General features: G+C 39.7%; 4 protein-coding genes across 5 annotated transcripts; 1 reads left to right on the top strand and 3 right to left on the bottom strand.

Moving 5' to 3' along the window:
• The first annotated feature begins 39 nt into the window (after window positions 1-39).
• Window positions 40-2,631, top strand: LOC143358182 (uncharacterized). 2 transcript variants are annotated; one of them, XM_076795135.1, is made up of 6 exons: window positions 40-508; window positions 593-909; window positions 1,044-1,505; window positions 1,560-1,751; window positions 1,913-2,219; window positions 2,298-2,631. In XM_076795135.1, the coding sequence occupies exons 1-6, from the start codon at window positions 493-495 to the stop codon at window positions 2,615-2,617; spliced, it is 1,614 nt and encodes a 537-aa protein (XP_076651250.1). In that variant the 5' UTR covers window positions 40-492; the 3' UTR covers window positions 2,618-2,631. The 2 variants fall into 2 exon arrangements, with proteins under 2 accessions (XP_076651250.1, XP_076651249.1); XM_076795134.1 differs by lacking the exon at window positions 40-508 and having other exon boundaries at window positions 782-943.
• A 118-nt stretch (window positions 2,632-2,749) lies between these two features.
• Window positions 2,750-5,469, bottom strand: LOC143358183 (aldo-keto reductase 1B-like). The gene is made up of 5 exons (XM_076795136.1): window positions 5,269-5,469; window positions 3,873-4,352; window positions 3,344-3,550; window positions 2,999-3,147; window positions 2,750-2,912 (listed from the first exon to the last, which is right to left on the bottom strand). The coding sequence occupies exons 1-5, from the start codon at window positions 5,341-5,343 to the stop codon at window positions 2,870-2,872; spliced, it is 954 nt and encodes a 317-aa protein (XP_076651251.1). The 5' UTR covers window positions 5,344-5,469; the 3' UTR covers window positions 2,750-2,869.
• Window positions 5,470-8,803: 3,334 nt separating this feature from the next.
• On the bottom strand, window positions 8,804-9,851 carry LOC143358096 (uncharacterized). Its single transcript, XM_076794990.1, has 2 exons — window positions 9,692-9,851; window positions 8,804-9,615 (listed from the first exon to the last, which is right to left on the bottom strand). The coding sequence occupies exons 1-2, from the start codon at window positions 9,709-9,711 to the stop codon at window positions 8,901-8,903; spliced, it is 735 nt and encodes a 244-aa protein (XP_076651105.1). The 5' UTR covers window positions 9,712-9,851; the 3' UTR covers window positions 8,804-8,900.
• A 2,086-nt stretch (window positions 9,852-11,937) lies between these two features.
• Window positions 11,938-14,400, bottom strand: LOC143358094 (aldo-keto reductase 1B-like). Its single transcript, XM_076794987.1, has 7 exons — window positions 14,221-14,400; window positions 13,817-13,984; window positions 13,466-13,582; window positions 13,201-13,395; window positions 12,931-13,128; window positions 12,360-12,508; window positions 11,938-12,281 (listed from the first exon to the last, which is right to left on the bottom strand). The coding sequence occupies exons 1-7, from the start codon at window positions 14,290-14,292 to the stop codon at window positions 12,245-12,247; spliced, it is 936 nt and encodes a 311-aa protein (XP_076651102.1). The 5' UTR covers window positions 14,293-14,400; the 3' UTR covers window positions 11,938-12,244.
• Window positions 14,401-14,496: the final 96 nt, after the last annotated feature.

The following is a 14,496-nucleotide window of genomic DNA, read 5'->3' as shown; positions in this document are numbered from 1 at the left end:
ACGGATCGCGATGATATACATGAATTACTTTATACTAACTCTTGGCTAAAACGATGGGCAACATTGTTGTACACTTCTGTCTGCTCCAGATTTCAAGTCCGATTTTCGTTAAGTCCTTGCTACCTAATGGGATTAGTATGTATTTGGTTTCGTACGACGCGGCGTTAATACATTCAGATTTCTGTCGGTTTCCTTCTGAAACTGCAAAACGATGTTCCCGATAGTTATTCTACTTTTTTATCGCCGTCAATTTCAGTAAATAACAGATCGATGTCTCCAATTTCACTTCGATGAACATTTCTGTTTTGACACTGACAGGTTTTCCCACTCGAACCTGATAAGAGCAAACTGCTCTTCAAAATTTCCATTGAGAAACATCTATGGAAAATCATAATTAAAAATATCTACAAACCGAATTACGAGAAAGCAAAATACAACAACCTGTTCATAGTTATTATTATTTCTAGAGAAACTATACATTACTCAAGCAAGATGTCTGGATGTAAATGTACGTATTATACCGGAAACGATGATTCGACAATATTGCAAATAAAATGTACTCCCAGTCTATTTAATGTAACTTATTTATCAGGCCCGAAATCGGATGTAAAACCGATCGAATGCATTCCGTACTTCGTGGACATTACCACGAAGATGGAAGAACGTCGGTGCGACCTGATAGGCAGACAAAAGCTTTTACGCGAGAAGATCTCGACGATGGAACGGTCGATTCCGGCGTTGATCGCGTACAACATGTGGATGGCTAAAGACAAATGCGACGATGCACCGACTTGCAAAGTCCGCGAGATCATGAAGAAATTCTCCACCCATCCGGACCCGACCGAAAAGCTTCTCGCGAACTTGAAGAAAACGGTGACGGAACTGAACGGGGAGACAGCCGAGTTGCATGTACGGAACGATTGAAATTCAACGATTAAATCGGGTAAATCTTCGCACCCGGTCCAAACCTTACCAGACATAATTCTATATTAAACATTTCGCATGGCACATTCACCAAAATCTTTTTTTTCTTTTGACCAAAGGAAAAGATTATTCAAGCAGACGTTAAGCTGGAGGAAACAGACATGGAGCTCGAGTCTCTAGAACTACTGAACAAAGAGATGAACGAAAAGTTGACCCGTTTAGAGAGGGAAGTCAATAGTTTCGGCACTCCAAGCCTTCACTCTATACATTCAGAGGATCTGATTTGTCTGTCAAAGATCCGTCAACTAGCTAAAGATGAATTATGCTTGAAACACTGTATCAAGCAGATGGAACTGAAGGAGACACTGTTCAAAGAACATATGGACCGGTTGCTAACGTGCAGAGAGTATCAAAATACATGTGATAAACGAAAAATGACTGGTTGTCTTCAAAACATGGACTGCAGTGGAAGGATGGCATGCTGCGAGCCTAAAAAATGTCTGTGGTTTAAGCCAGGTGGCCAGTGTTTGAAGAAGAAGCAGGGGCGTGAAGATAGAGAAGTTTTTAACGAAAGCGAGAAGGTAAGATTGGCCGTGGAATAACGTGAAGCAATACATTTATTCAGTTTTGCACAGACACAGACTCAAAGCGATGCAATAGTCTCCACTTCTGAGCACAACGTTGGCAAGCAAGATAAATCACAAGGAACAGTGGAGAAAAAAACTTCATGGATACCTAATTGGTGGTCAAACAATCAGAAAACCACGGAAGAGATACCCCCTCCAAAAGGTGATACAACAATTACAATTCCCACGGAGGAAAACAATGTAAGACAATGCTCGGTTGATTCATTAATAATTTCTATGGTGGACTTGCAGAAACTAAATCTAAATCTCTGGAAACTAAATTGGAGCATAGGTGTAGCAGTTCTGCAGGTTCACCATTTCTACTAATTATTTCGTGTAAATAATATTTAATTGCATGGTAGGAACCCGATAAGCCAGTCACGGTCGAAGCGTCGACGCAGCCAGACACTCCCAAGGAAAGACCGAAAGAAAAGACGATTAGAGATAAACTGGCCAAAAAACCAGGACACGCGAATACTTGCAAAAATTGTGGCCGCGAAGCTTGTCCGCCGTCATTTGTTAAAAAAAGTAGAAGCAAAAAGGGAAGGGATAGACTCTGTGCTGGAAAATTTATTACACCCTGTAATATTCCTTTTATGAAGTCGTGTAAAGGTCCTACGATGCCACGAAAACCCTGTTTCGACGTATCCTGTCACCTACCAGAACATGGTATACGCTAATCACTCTAACAAATAGTGCCCTTGAATACGATTATCAATTTTAATTATTTTTCGTTTAATTGTATAGGTATTCAAAACATGTGTAAATATTACATGCCAACATGCGATCTTGGCGGTTCATGCGAAATTTGTCCAATGTCGTACAAGAACTGCTTCCGACCTCCAAACAACTGTAGGTGCAACTGCAAGGGAAAGTGTGCCAAAGGGTTATCAGAGGCTGAGTGCAATTGCAGCGATGCGCTATTAGACCCGTTGGAAGAGTACCAGCCCACGGCTGCTCAACTGCATAAAGATCCAAACGAGAGCAACAGCGACGACGATTTTTGCGAATGTTGTTCCTGCGGCTGCGAAGACAGCGACGGATCCTTTTCGTGTCAGTGCAATTAATGAGAACGTCATCAAGATCAAGAGGAATATTTTTGGGAAAAAAATTACCATAAGTCTGTGCTTATCACAATAGAGCTTACTGTTGAGCTTTCACTCGAGAGGTTTAGTACTATGAAAGTGAATACACACCCGTTTATATTTAAATGATATTTATTTTATACGAACTTCACGTAGAAAATTAATACAGAGAAACATTGTATATTTTGCAACAAGCCAGCTTGCACAAATTCTTATTTTAACTAAATTCCTTTCTTAGAAAGGAATGTGGAAGGGGAAATGCGGGCTTGATTCCGTGCTGCAAAAGAAACATTTTTATGGTAAAAATACGAATGAAATTATCGAAGTATGGCGCTCATAAATTATAAAATTAAAGTTACTTACCCAGTCATTGGGCAGATTCTGCCATTGCAATCGAATGTATCGATGTATGCAATGTCTTCAGCGGTAAGCTTGAAATCGAAGACCTCGCTGTTTTGTGCGATTCGTGACTTTGTAACTGATTTTGGAATTACAATGTGTCCACGGTCCAGCTGCAAAAGGTTTTCGTAAATGAAGTTTTATAGTTCAATGCATAATCAAACCCCTTTTACATTTTCGTAAATTACTCATTTTTTATCCAGACTATTCTTTTACTTTTATATCAATTTTTCATCTTTTCAAAATTTTTTTGTAATAATTTCATCCAACCCTCTATAATTCATTCAAGATATGTGTTTACATATCTACCTGATATCTGATCAGAACTTGGGCAGGTGTTTTATTGTATTTTTTCGCCAGTTCGACCAACTTTTTGTCGTCCATCAGTTTGGGGTCATCTGGTTTAGCCCATGGCCTGTCTGGTGATCCAAGAGGACTGTAGGCTGTGATAAGAATGCCTTTCTCCTTGCAGAATGCAGAAAGCTTCTTCTGAGTTAAGTATGGATGGCACTCAATCTATAGACAACCACATATTGTACTCCTTCCAGAAAATAATATACATACACTTAACCACAGTATAAGGAGGTTTTTTTTTCAAAGCTAATTTTTACGTTTTGAATGTTTTTCAAAACATACTCTATAAAAGAATATATAAATCATGTAAGTTTGATTATTTTTACTTGAAAAAAATCACGTATAATTCACATACCATTAAATATGTGTGCAAAATCTCAATGCGAAAGATTTAATAGTTTTTCTGAAAAAAATTCTTAAAAATTCACGCAAAAACGGCCTTGAAAATAAGAATACCCCCTTATATTTAAGAATTAATACATACTTGGTTGGTAACTGGTTTGATGGTACAGTTCTTCAGCACTCTCTCCACTTGTTCAGAGTTGAAGTTGCTAACACCAATGTTCTTCGTAAGTCCCTTGGTTACCAAACCTTCCATGGCCTTCCACGTGTCTACATAATCAACGTTGCTCAAGGCTGGACTGTCGTCAGCATTCTTTGGGAAAAGATCATCGCCTTCTTTGTAAGCCATTGGCCAGTGAATCAAGTACAGATCCAAATATTCCAAACCCAGATTAGCCAGAGTTGTTTTGATGGCTGGCTCGACCAGGTCTGGTTTGTGGAATGTATTCCATAATTTGCTAGTGATAAAAAGGTCCTTCCTTTTCACAACACCTTCATCGACTTTGGCCTTAATTGCAGCACCGACTTCCTTCTCATTTCCGTAGACATGGGCACAGTCAATGTGACGATATCCCAAGTCAATGGCATCCTTGACTGCTTGGGTGACCTCGCCAGGTTTGGACTGAAAATGTGAATAAGATTATTTATCTCGCACTGGAACACGTTACATAATTTCTTTTACATATCATATCATTTATATCAACTTCTATACTGAGTATCTCTTATTATATCTCTCGCTTTTATCAATCTGAAATAATCAGAGGAACCTCCTTTACAATTATGTAAGAGCACGATAAAAAGTGTTCTTAAACATTAATTTACCAAATGCTAAGTTGATACATTTGAATGTTTGAAACATTAGTAAATCGCCTATACACAAAAAATACCAAAACAAGTGATAATAATGAAACCGTGACACTTAGGTGACCTTGTCTCAGAAATGGCTAGAGAAAATATTTATACACTGTTGTAAGTCAGTGCCAGCTTTGAAGTTGGGAGTCATTGGAACTATATATGTATCCACACCACCATGGGGTATACCCTGTGATAAAGAAGTTTTGTAATTGGATTAGTAGTGGTCTTCTGGTCTCACACTGATATCCCCAATCAGGTTGTGATACATTTGCTGTCTGTTTCTACTTGCAACATTGTATCGGAGAAAAACATTTTCTCAGCCTTCTTGTCACTATCTGTTAGTAGTCATAGGTTTATGACTTATATAGAGACGGATAACGACATTTGGGTTTTCAGCGTGCACTGTGTATTTCAAATGCAACGTTCGGCGAGAACCTCAGATTTCGTCAATTCAATACGATCATGCATGACTTCTATGTAGCAAATTCGAGAACAAATTAGAAACCATATTGCGGTCTCGAATGTCAAGATATTAGATGATCTTAAGCTGGTATAAAAATATGAAACTATAAACGAAGCACGTTCATTAACGCAACTGTTATAATTGTATCTACACGAATCTACGTTCTTTTCAATTCTATTTGCGATGAAGAAAACAGTGTTTAGCAAAATTAATAACTTACTTTCCATGTGCCCAAACCGAAAGCCGGCACCTCGTTGCCGTTGTTGAATTTCATCATTGGTACATTCAGTGTCATTTTGTCAATGTTGAAGATTTAGTTACTTGAAACACAGGAATATTTTGGCACGGTCTTCGCAATTTGCAATCTTCGACACACCAACTACTAGATCTCGGAGTACAATGCCGGTAGACTCGTCTAGAAGCCCCTTTTATAAATGTCCCATATATGTACATAGAACCATCTCCCCTGCCCGTCGAATCGCAGACCCGTATCTCAACGAACAAAACGTGTTCTTTCTCAGACTTCGTTGATCATTACGAGCACGTAATTCCACGTTTTATGTTTCTGTATCAATGCCAATACACATCAATGCCAATATTACAGAAAAAGGTAACAATCCTACAACAAATGAAGCTTTTGAAACGTCGCAAACTTCATGTTCGTTACTTTCCTGAATATCTCAATTTGAATTCACGAAACGTTATACTCTATATAAACTCTACCAAACGAGACGTTCTTTTAACAGCTTGCTCATCAACAATTATTTAACAGTGTTTTAAAATCTCCGACACATCGTTGATTTACGGTAACAACAAAATCATTCATAGACCAGCAGATTATCTTGAGTAATTCGCAATTTATTAACCTTGTCTCCTTCTTTTAATATACTTCTGAAAATGTTAATTTATCACCTACTGTACAAAAAGAAATATTTCGTTCTCGCTGTACCATTTTCTGCGTCATAATCGAAATCGGCAAAGAATATTCCATTTTCAACAAATACAAAGGTGAATTGTTAGATTTCTTGATCCCAATTTGGACTAACAATATCTCGAATATTTGTATAATCTATTTTTGATTAAATGAAGATTACGTTATCGGGAATGTTACGATCGGGTTAAATGTGAAAACGTCTCCAAGGAAATTACTGCGGGCACAATCAGATAATGTTCATAATTTGTAGTTACAGATATTGCATGTTTCAATGAAAGTTATCGTAAGAAACAAGAAAATCGTGGGGAAATATTCGCAGAGGAACGGGCCCCCTAAGCCACCAAGAAGCGTACATCACTGGATTTATTTCGCGTCTGCGCGAATATATAAATCGTACGTATGTGTGTGTGTGTGTGCACGATCTTGCATAATACTTCTATGGTTCTAATAGACTCAAGTAAATTCGCTATGGGAAGGAACAGGCCCTATGGAAAGTTACGGAGTCCGTTAACAGGCAAGGGACTCCCGAATCCCTTGATCGTTGAAGATGAATGGATACCTGGAATAACAATGCTCTTTCCTATCACGAAATGAAACGAGTCGACCACGATAGCAATTTTAACCTCGTTAAGGATTCAGGAAATTCCCCGTACATCCTTAAAATCAAGATCTCGGATGAAATGATACGCTTCTAAAATTGTCAGCACACAGAATCCTGTAAGGTTAGAGGCATAGCGTCGAAGCAACGAAGTTATAGCTCGCGTATCTTAGAAGTACTATACTTAATCGTATAAAAAAAAAAGATAATATTGTGCGAAGTTAGTTGGGCAACGTCGATACAACGTTGTATAGTATCGGGTTACTTATTTATTTTAATAATTATAAGCACCATCTAGAAACTTCTAACAAGATAAGTGGATTTTTTCGATAAGCATATATACGCGTTCCCGCAAATGATCAATATTTCATTAAACCTCGGACTCTTGATTGTTATCTTGTTTTGTTTTAACGAACAGTCGTACTTCATCGATCTTTTCGAATATCATCGCTTTACCTACGGGGAATCTGTTAGTAGAAAACTCTCAATGACCAAGCAATTTCTAAAAAGGGCCACCATATTCTTTTCAATAATAATAATAATAATAATTTTAAGATGAAAAATTAGATAACGCTACTGAAGTTTGCGTTTGTGACATTTGTTTGTTCATTAAACCCTCGTCGATTCACGAGTAAAATTGCTATTACGTACGGTTACGTAACTTTCAGTAGTTAATGCGTTGCAGAGACAAAGTTGTTGAATATATTATTGTCAGAAACTAATATGGTCTAAAATGCATATTTAATGTGCACGCGATACGTAGGCATTAGTAAGGGCCTAGCCGATTAAGATGGTCAAAACTGCCCTTAGAGTTTATTCATGTGATTTTAACAATATTTTTTTAATGTTTTAAACATATACAATTAGAGAATCGAGGAAATAATAGATACTGCGAAACTATTTTTGTATGTATTTTAGTTAAAAATGTTATCTCAATATTTTTAAAACATTAAAAAAGTATTGTTAAAATCACATGAATAAACCATATAAGAAATTGAAAAAATAAAGATGATGTATGGAAAAAAAACTTTTCCAACGACGGCGATGTTGTAAACGTTACGAACATTCTGGTATACACCGCACAAAATACAATTCATTTTTTCTCTTAAAACATTTCTTAGGTCAAACACTTACTTGTTTCAATGTAATAATGTAATAAAAAATCTGAAAAAATTCTCAAAAATCTGTCTTAGGATTCAAAATATGCCACATTTTTTCAGAATTTTAGGAAGCATCAGAGTGTGGAAAATGCGTGGAAAAGTGCGGAATCTAATTTACCCTGTAACTACCCTCACAGGCAAGATAGGGGGTTGAAATTTTGCTCAGAGGGGTTTTTCTGGGTCAGCTTTCGAATGGTTCATTAATCATTGAAAAACCTCTAAGGGCAGTTTTGACCATCTTAATCGGCTAGGCCCTTTGCATAAATAAAGAGTCCATAACAAGCGTGAGTCTAGTTATTATACTAGAGTCTGAATGTCGAGGACAATGGTACCGTTTGAACAGCCTGATAAGGTTAGTCGTTAAACGAGTTACGCCGACGTTCGAGAAATTTTGAAACATAGAGCTTTTATCGATCATAGTAGTACCTTTCATTCGTACATAGCCACGCAATTGCGTGTTATCGCTACGAAAGCAAACATTTGGATTAGAAAGCTATCGGCATTATCGTGTGCAAATACGACTCTCGTAGTTCACGATTAAAACGATTGACTTGAAACCATAAAAAAAAAAATTAAAAACCGAGGGAACTTCAGCGAAAGAAGTACATACCGTGAAAAATTGATTCGTAAGTGTTCCCGAGATAGCGTATCGAACTTATATGTTCACTATCGTTCATATCTACGCCGTGCTTGTCTAACGATTATTTAATACTAGACCTAAACCATCGATTCATTTTCGAGAACCAATGATTCACTAATTGCTACTTCCTAACGCATAGATTTATTGATCTACGAGATTTCGTGGGTGATTCGATCGCTATGTACCTTTATACAGTAGTGTCGCATGACGCGTTTCCCGCTATAATCGATTGCGCCACAGTTGATCTCAATAATGCAATAGACCGGCGGATTTTTATGCAAACTAAGAATTGCTTATATTTCTAACACGTTCGCAATTCGTTTCAGCATCTTCTTCAACAAAATTCATCTGTCCAACAAAATTATAAAGTATGTTTGAACATATGGGGATTCCTCTGAAAGGACAAAGGACTCGAACGAATCGTTACAAAAATACAAAAATAACTTTATTCCCTAGATTGCATGGTACAAAATATTTGATAAATAAAAAGATAATAACAACTATGAACAAACTATAGTATCTATATAGAGAATTGATTTCCGTAGCCAGAATCCTGAACATTAGAGGAGCCGATATTTTTGCTATCATCTAAGGACTCGCAGAACGTGGAGTTCCTCTGCGGTATTTCGAAAACTATGTCCGACGTCTGTGAATCATTTAAAGGGCCACTAGCGAAACTGTCCTCTATATCATCATGCCAGATGAACTCTGCAGCGCCCTCCGTGTAAGAAAGAAATGGCTGCGCCGAGATCTTCTTCTTGGCCACGGACGTGGTAGCACCTCCTTCCGGAAACTCTTCTGCGACGCGCCTCTCGTTCTCCAAAAATGACTTCAGGGAGTCCTCGATCGGCAGGGAGTAATTAAACGAGCTGTCCTCGCGGTTCGAGTCATCGAGAGGACCCGTCGTCGCGTTGGATCTCTCAGTTTCCTGCGTGCTCAACGAAGAATCGATCAGGACCTCTTCTTCTTCCGAGTTCCTCGCGATCACGCTGAAAGTGATGATGTCTGGTATCGTGGGAGCCATTGACTTCTTCGAGACCGCCTGTCCGAACTCCATCGGCGTTTTATCAAACGCGAACGCGTTTTTTATCACGTCCTTGCATTCTTTCACCTTGGTGAACATCTTGGACTTCCAGGACCCGCAAAGGTTCACCATTGGCGAGGAGTTGTCTCGCGGAGAGAAGATCCTCTCGCACACCGGCGATTCCGCATTGTACGTTAGCTTCGAAGCGAATCTGGAAACCGTTAACTGTGTTTACGTTCGCCAGCGCGAGAATGCCGGAAGAAAAACAGAAATTTTATAGTACTCACGTCCGAGCAGTATGATCCATTGTGCAACCGATCCCTTCGATGCAATTCGTCGCAGATATCTCGAATAAGTGGCCGTGAACGGTCCGATAACCTGCAGTTTCGCGATCGGCCCGCTGCTTTTATTGTACTATCGTCTGCGAAAGGTCGTGCCTGACGTTTACCAAACACGAGGAATACGTGGGAATTTCGAGTTTCGCTCTCTGCCTGTGACTTATCGGTTGACTGCGAATCACCGTGCATTAGTATATGTATACATCCTGTGGGAAGCTTCGAGCAGCTCGTGAAGCTTGTGGACTGTCTCGAGCCCGTCAACAGACCACATAGAAAAAGAAAGAAAGAGAGTAATGTAAAATAATTCGAGACATTTTATAGAAAATAGGGTGTATACGTTCTTCGCCTACCATCGGTTTAGGATACAAACGATTTTTCTCAATGTCTACGCGATATCAGCTTAATTTGTCGCCCGCGTTTTCACTCGGTCAGCCAGCACAAATTCGTGACATCAAATTGTCGATATGCTAATTGCAACCTACTAAAGTGACTCAAGAAGGAAAGGAATTGTTAATTTTTATTTCTGCTCTCTTTACGAGCCGCGAGACTGCATATGCGTCGGCAATAACTGTGTTTAATCGGCATTTTCGATTTGCATTGTCTGCCTCGCCGGTGCCATGCATTCTCGCGTTCGTAGAGATAAACCTCCTGTGACGATGGAGGGGACGATGACGATGGAAAGTGCCATCATCGCGGGAAGCGGCGGCAGACCCGCACAGCGAAAAAATTCCATCCATGCGCAGGCAGCGGATATGGGAGGTGGCAATTTCGCTCATTGAGCGAATCATCCGAAAAAAAGGGTCCTCGCCCACGTCTTTCCAATCCATTGAACTTGAGGCAGACTGACCTAGAATTCAATGCGACAATAAATGTCGGTCTGCGTGTGCGAAGACGCGACTCTGCGTCTGCTGTTCCGAAGCGAAACGTTCGAAATTAGCCGCCGATGTTTGTACAGGGTTACCGGTTTATCGCGGACCTCATTAGAGTGCAAATTAAGCAAAGTCGTGTTTCAATTTCACGAATTTTTCGGTTTTGGTACTGCCTCTGCGCACATGTCAATCGGCGGAAATATGTCTCTCACTTCGAGCTGTTGTAACTTGATAATTTAAAAAATTTATGACTAAGTGTAAGTGCCACTTTAACTGTTGCTAAATTATCTTTACACGTTCGTTAACGCCTTTTTTTGCTTATCTTCTGTTTAAATGTTATTATCAATTCTCGTCCTGTCTCGTGTATCTGTCTCGTCCATGACACGGACAATTATCATTTTGCATAAAGATCTGCGGCCTCCACTATGACTTTAAGAAATCATGGGTGTACAGATAATTTGACTATCTTTAAGTAAACTGAGGTACCAGCGTTGGCTATAAAAAAGGTTATTAATCTCTAATATAAAATCTATTTTGTAGGAGAAGCGAAAAGGATCGAGTCTCGGTGTATAGGTGTTGCCGGTTCAAGCAAAGATCGGTTCATTGTGAAAATACATTTCGTTTTAATTATCTCTCAAAGATTAATAGGAGCCACGTGTTCAGACAAGAGTGCCCGTTGGCGTCCTTCGGTTTCGCTCCACTTCGTTAATTGTGTTTCCGCTACCGCGTTTCAGTCAATTGCAGAATATATTGCGATCGGTTCGCGGAATGCAAGTTTCCCATGGATAGCTTACAGTGCGCATTCGAATATTGATCGGTTCTTCGTCCTCACTTAATTCTACAATACTGAAACCGAACGTGCAAAATAGCGTTCCTAATGAGCGCGATTATCTCGGCAAGTTCTCGGAACTGAACAACAGAACGACAATCCGTCTACAAACTGGGTCGTTTCTGTTCGGAACAAAATTTCAATCTTGAATTTTTTTCTTCGCGGTATTTACTTTGAATACATTCCACGTTCTAACCATTGTACATTAAAACAGGGACTTCAGTAGAGTTCCAGAATATTTTTAGATTTTTCTAAAACCTAGAACAGTCACAAAATGAGTCGTGGACATAATTGTCAGTATGCAGAGTCGAAGGGTTATTACGAGGGATGTTCTCCGAGTTCTAGGCATTTTTGTCTGCTATTATTTTTTCTGCTAATCGGTGATTAGAGGTCTCAGTTATTTAGTTTGCTGGACTTACTAGTGCGAAGACTTGATAATATGAAACCGCGGTCATGGTTAATTCGCAAAAAACTTTGAAACATCCTTGACACCACGGTACTATCGATCCAATACTGAGAAATATTTTATATGTTTAGGAAAAGTACACTCCGCGACCGATGCGGACTTCTGTCGCATTACGTGCGATCGATGTAATTTATGGCGGCCCAGTTCAGCATTCAAAACGGGGCTTGAAAATTTTCCATGGCACTCAATAAATATAATTGACTAGATGAGGGTCAAACGAGTGCCGAATTGCAGCGTGAGATTATGTAAGTTCAAAGAGGGTATGCTCCACTATTAATTTTGTGCTGGTTCTGACAGGCTGTTTCCTGCTGGCGCGGAGGATCCTTGGCGGAGATCGTTTACTTCTCGAAGGGATAATATTTGTGATCCTTGGCGCTGGAAAACGGATGCAACAACAACGTGAAACAACGTTAAACAATATCCGTACAAACGAGCGATATTTCGAACACTTACGCGGCAAAACGCGCCACGCGTTGCCCGTTCCCTATAGTCGAAATGGCGGTCATCTCTTCGTCCGTCAAGGAGAAATCGAAAATATCCATATTTTCCTTCAGGCGACTGGGCGTTACCGTTTTCGGAATGATCGCTACACCTTGTTGCATCTGGAACGGTTAGTTAATTTCGTTCACAAAACGCCAGACAAGAATCGTACGATGCAGGTTTTGCATTCCAAATCCACCACTTTGCAGATCGTGTTAAAGGGTGAATTTGATCCGCAAAAGGATTAATTTGGTGTGCAAAACGCGTGGAACGGCTTTACCCGTCTGCGGCAGCAATTTTGGGCGCGATTTTGAAAACAAAGAAACGTGATTCAATCGTCGTTGACCTAATTTCGATTCGTGAAGATATAATACCACTATTCGAACGGCCGTTTATCTTTCCACAATTCCGCGATGCTTGATGGGTTATCATTCGTGTTGGGTGAAGTGATCCACGTAATCAGGTGAACCGATTGCCTGGAGCAAGGCCATCTCTAAATTTAGCTGGCTGGAAAGATGAGGGAACACTCTCTGTAATTACTCACCACGTAGCGTAAAGCGATTTGCGCTGTCGTTTTCTTGTATTTCTGCGAGAGCTCCACTATCTTCGGATGGTCCAAATTGTTTGATATTCCGGATCTGTTTCCAGGCTGGCCCAACGGCGAATACGCGGTCATCGTGACGTTGTTTTTCGTACAGAACTCGATCAATGGCTTCTGATTTACGTTCACGTTAGCTTCAACCTGGGCACCGTCGAATCGACTTTATTACCAAACTTAAACGGGCCTCCTTCGATCGAGCAACCCACAAATTACCTGGTTGTTCACGGGCTTTACTTTGGCTGCATCGAGTAGGCGAGCGAGTTGTTCGATGTTAAAATTGCTGACACCTATGCTCTTCGCGAGTCCTAAGCTCAGGCATTCCTCCATTCCCTTCCATGTTTCTAAATAGTCGGTATCCGACATTATAAGAGTTCCGTCCGCATTTTGAGGCATTAAATCGTCACCGTCCTGATGAACATTAATTATTCGCATACGACTCGTAAAAATAATCGAAAGCAAATTCATTATCGCGGCTTACACGGAATGCAAATGGCCAGTGAATCAAATACAGGTCGACGTAACTCAGTCCAAGGTTCTCCAAAGACTTTTTACATGTGGGCACCACACTCTCCTGCTTATGAAAGTTGTTCCAAAGCTGCAACCGTTGTATAGAAATTTCATTTTACTTCCGACTACGCAATTGATCCAACTATAGTAACCTTATAACTTGTTGTATCAATGCAATGTATTTAGTATATGAACTGTATTCATAAATTATATAAGTATTATTAATATAAGTTAACACATATTGCATAGTACAAATAGAAAACGCGGAGATATAGTTTGCTGAAGAAGATTGCTTAAGATTCTACGCGAACAATAACAATACCTTAGTTGTGATGAACAAATCCTCTCGTTTCACAGTACCATCTTGAATTTTTGCTTGAATCGCCTTACCAATTTCACCCTCGTTTTGATAATAGTACGCCGTGTCAATGTGACGGTAACCTAAGTTTATCGCCTCCATTACGGCTCTCTCCACATCCCCGGCACGGGACTGACAAATAAATCATTTCATTGAACATTAAACTTTCTGTTTAACTGATATCTTGCTTTTCGAATTCGCAGATGGTTTAAATCGACCGCGTCGAGACATCACGTGATTGAATTTCGTAAGGCGCGTGGACTATGACTCCGGAATAGTTCTTTCCACGAGAAATGATTTCTAACCCGTTCCTATTGATTCTTTCGAAGGATATCGGTATTTTTTATATGTGATATTATATTTCATACCTGATACGTGCCCAGGCCAAAAACTGGCATTTTCAGTCCATTGGAGAACGTGAGGTTGGGTATTTTCGCCATTGTAGAGAAGCAGAAACAGCCGGAAGAACCTTCAAGATCACAGAAGATAATAAATAGCAGATCTATTACCGTTCACACAGCAGTACTGACTGATATACCTATCCCTTCCATGCTCGCTGTGTGAGTATTACGAATAGATGAGCGTCCCTCCTCTGTTTTCTAGTAGGCATTATAGAGGAGACATTATATAACAGATAGAATGAT

Source organism: Halictus rubicundus, chromosome 10 (assembly GCF_050948215.1).
Source record: "Halictus rubicundus isolate RS-2024b chromosome 10, iyHalRubi1_principal, whole genome shotgun sequence".
Classification (NCBI taxonomy): Eukaryota; Metazoa; Arthropoda; class Insecta; order Hymenoptera; family Halictidae; genus Halictus; species Halictus rubicundus.
Note: the sequence above shows the minus strand (reverse complement) of the source record. Positions and strands in the feature narration are given on the sequence as shown.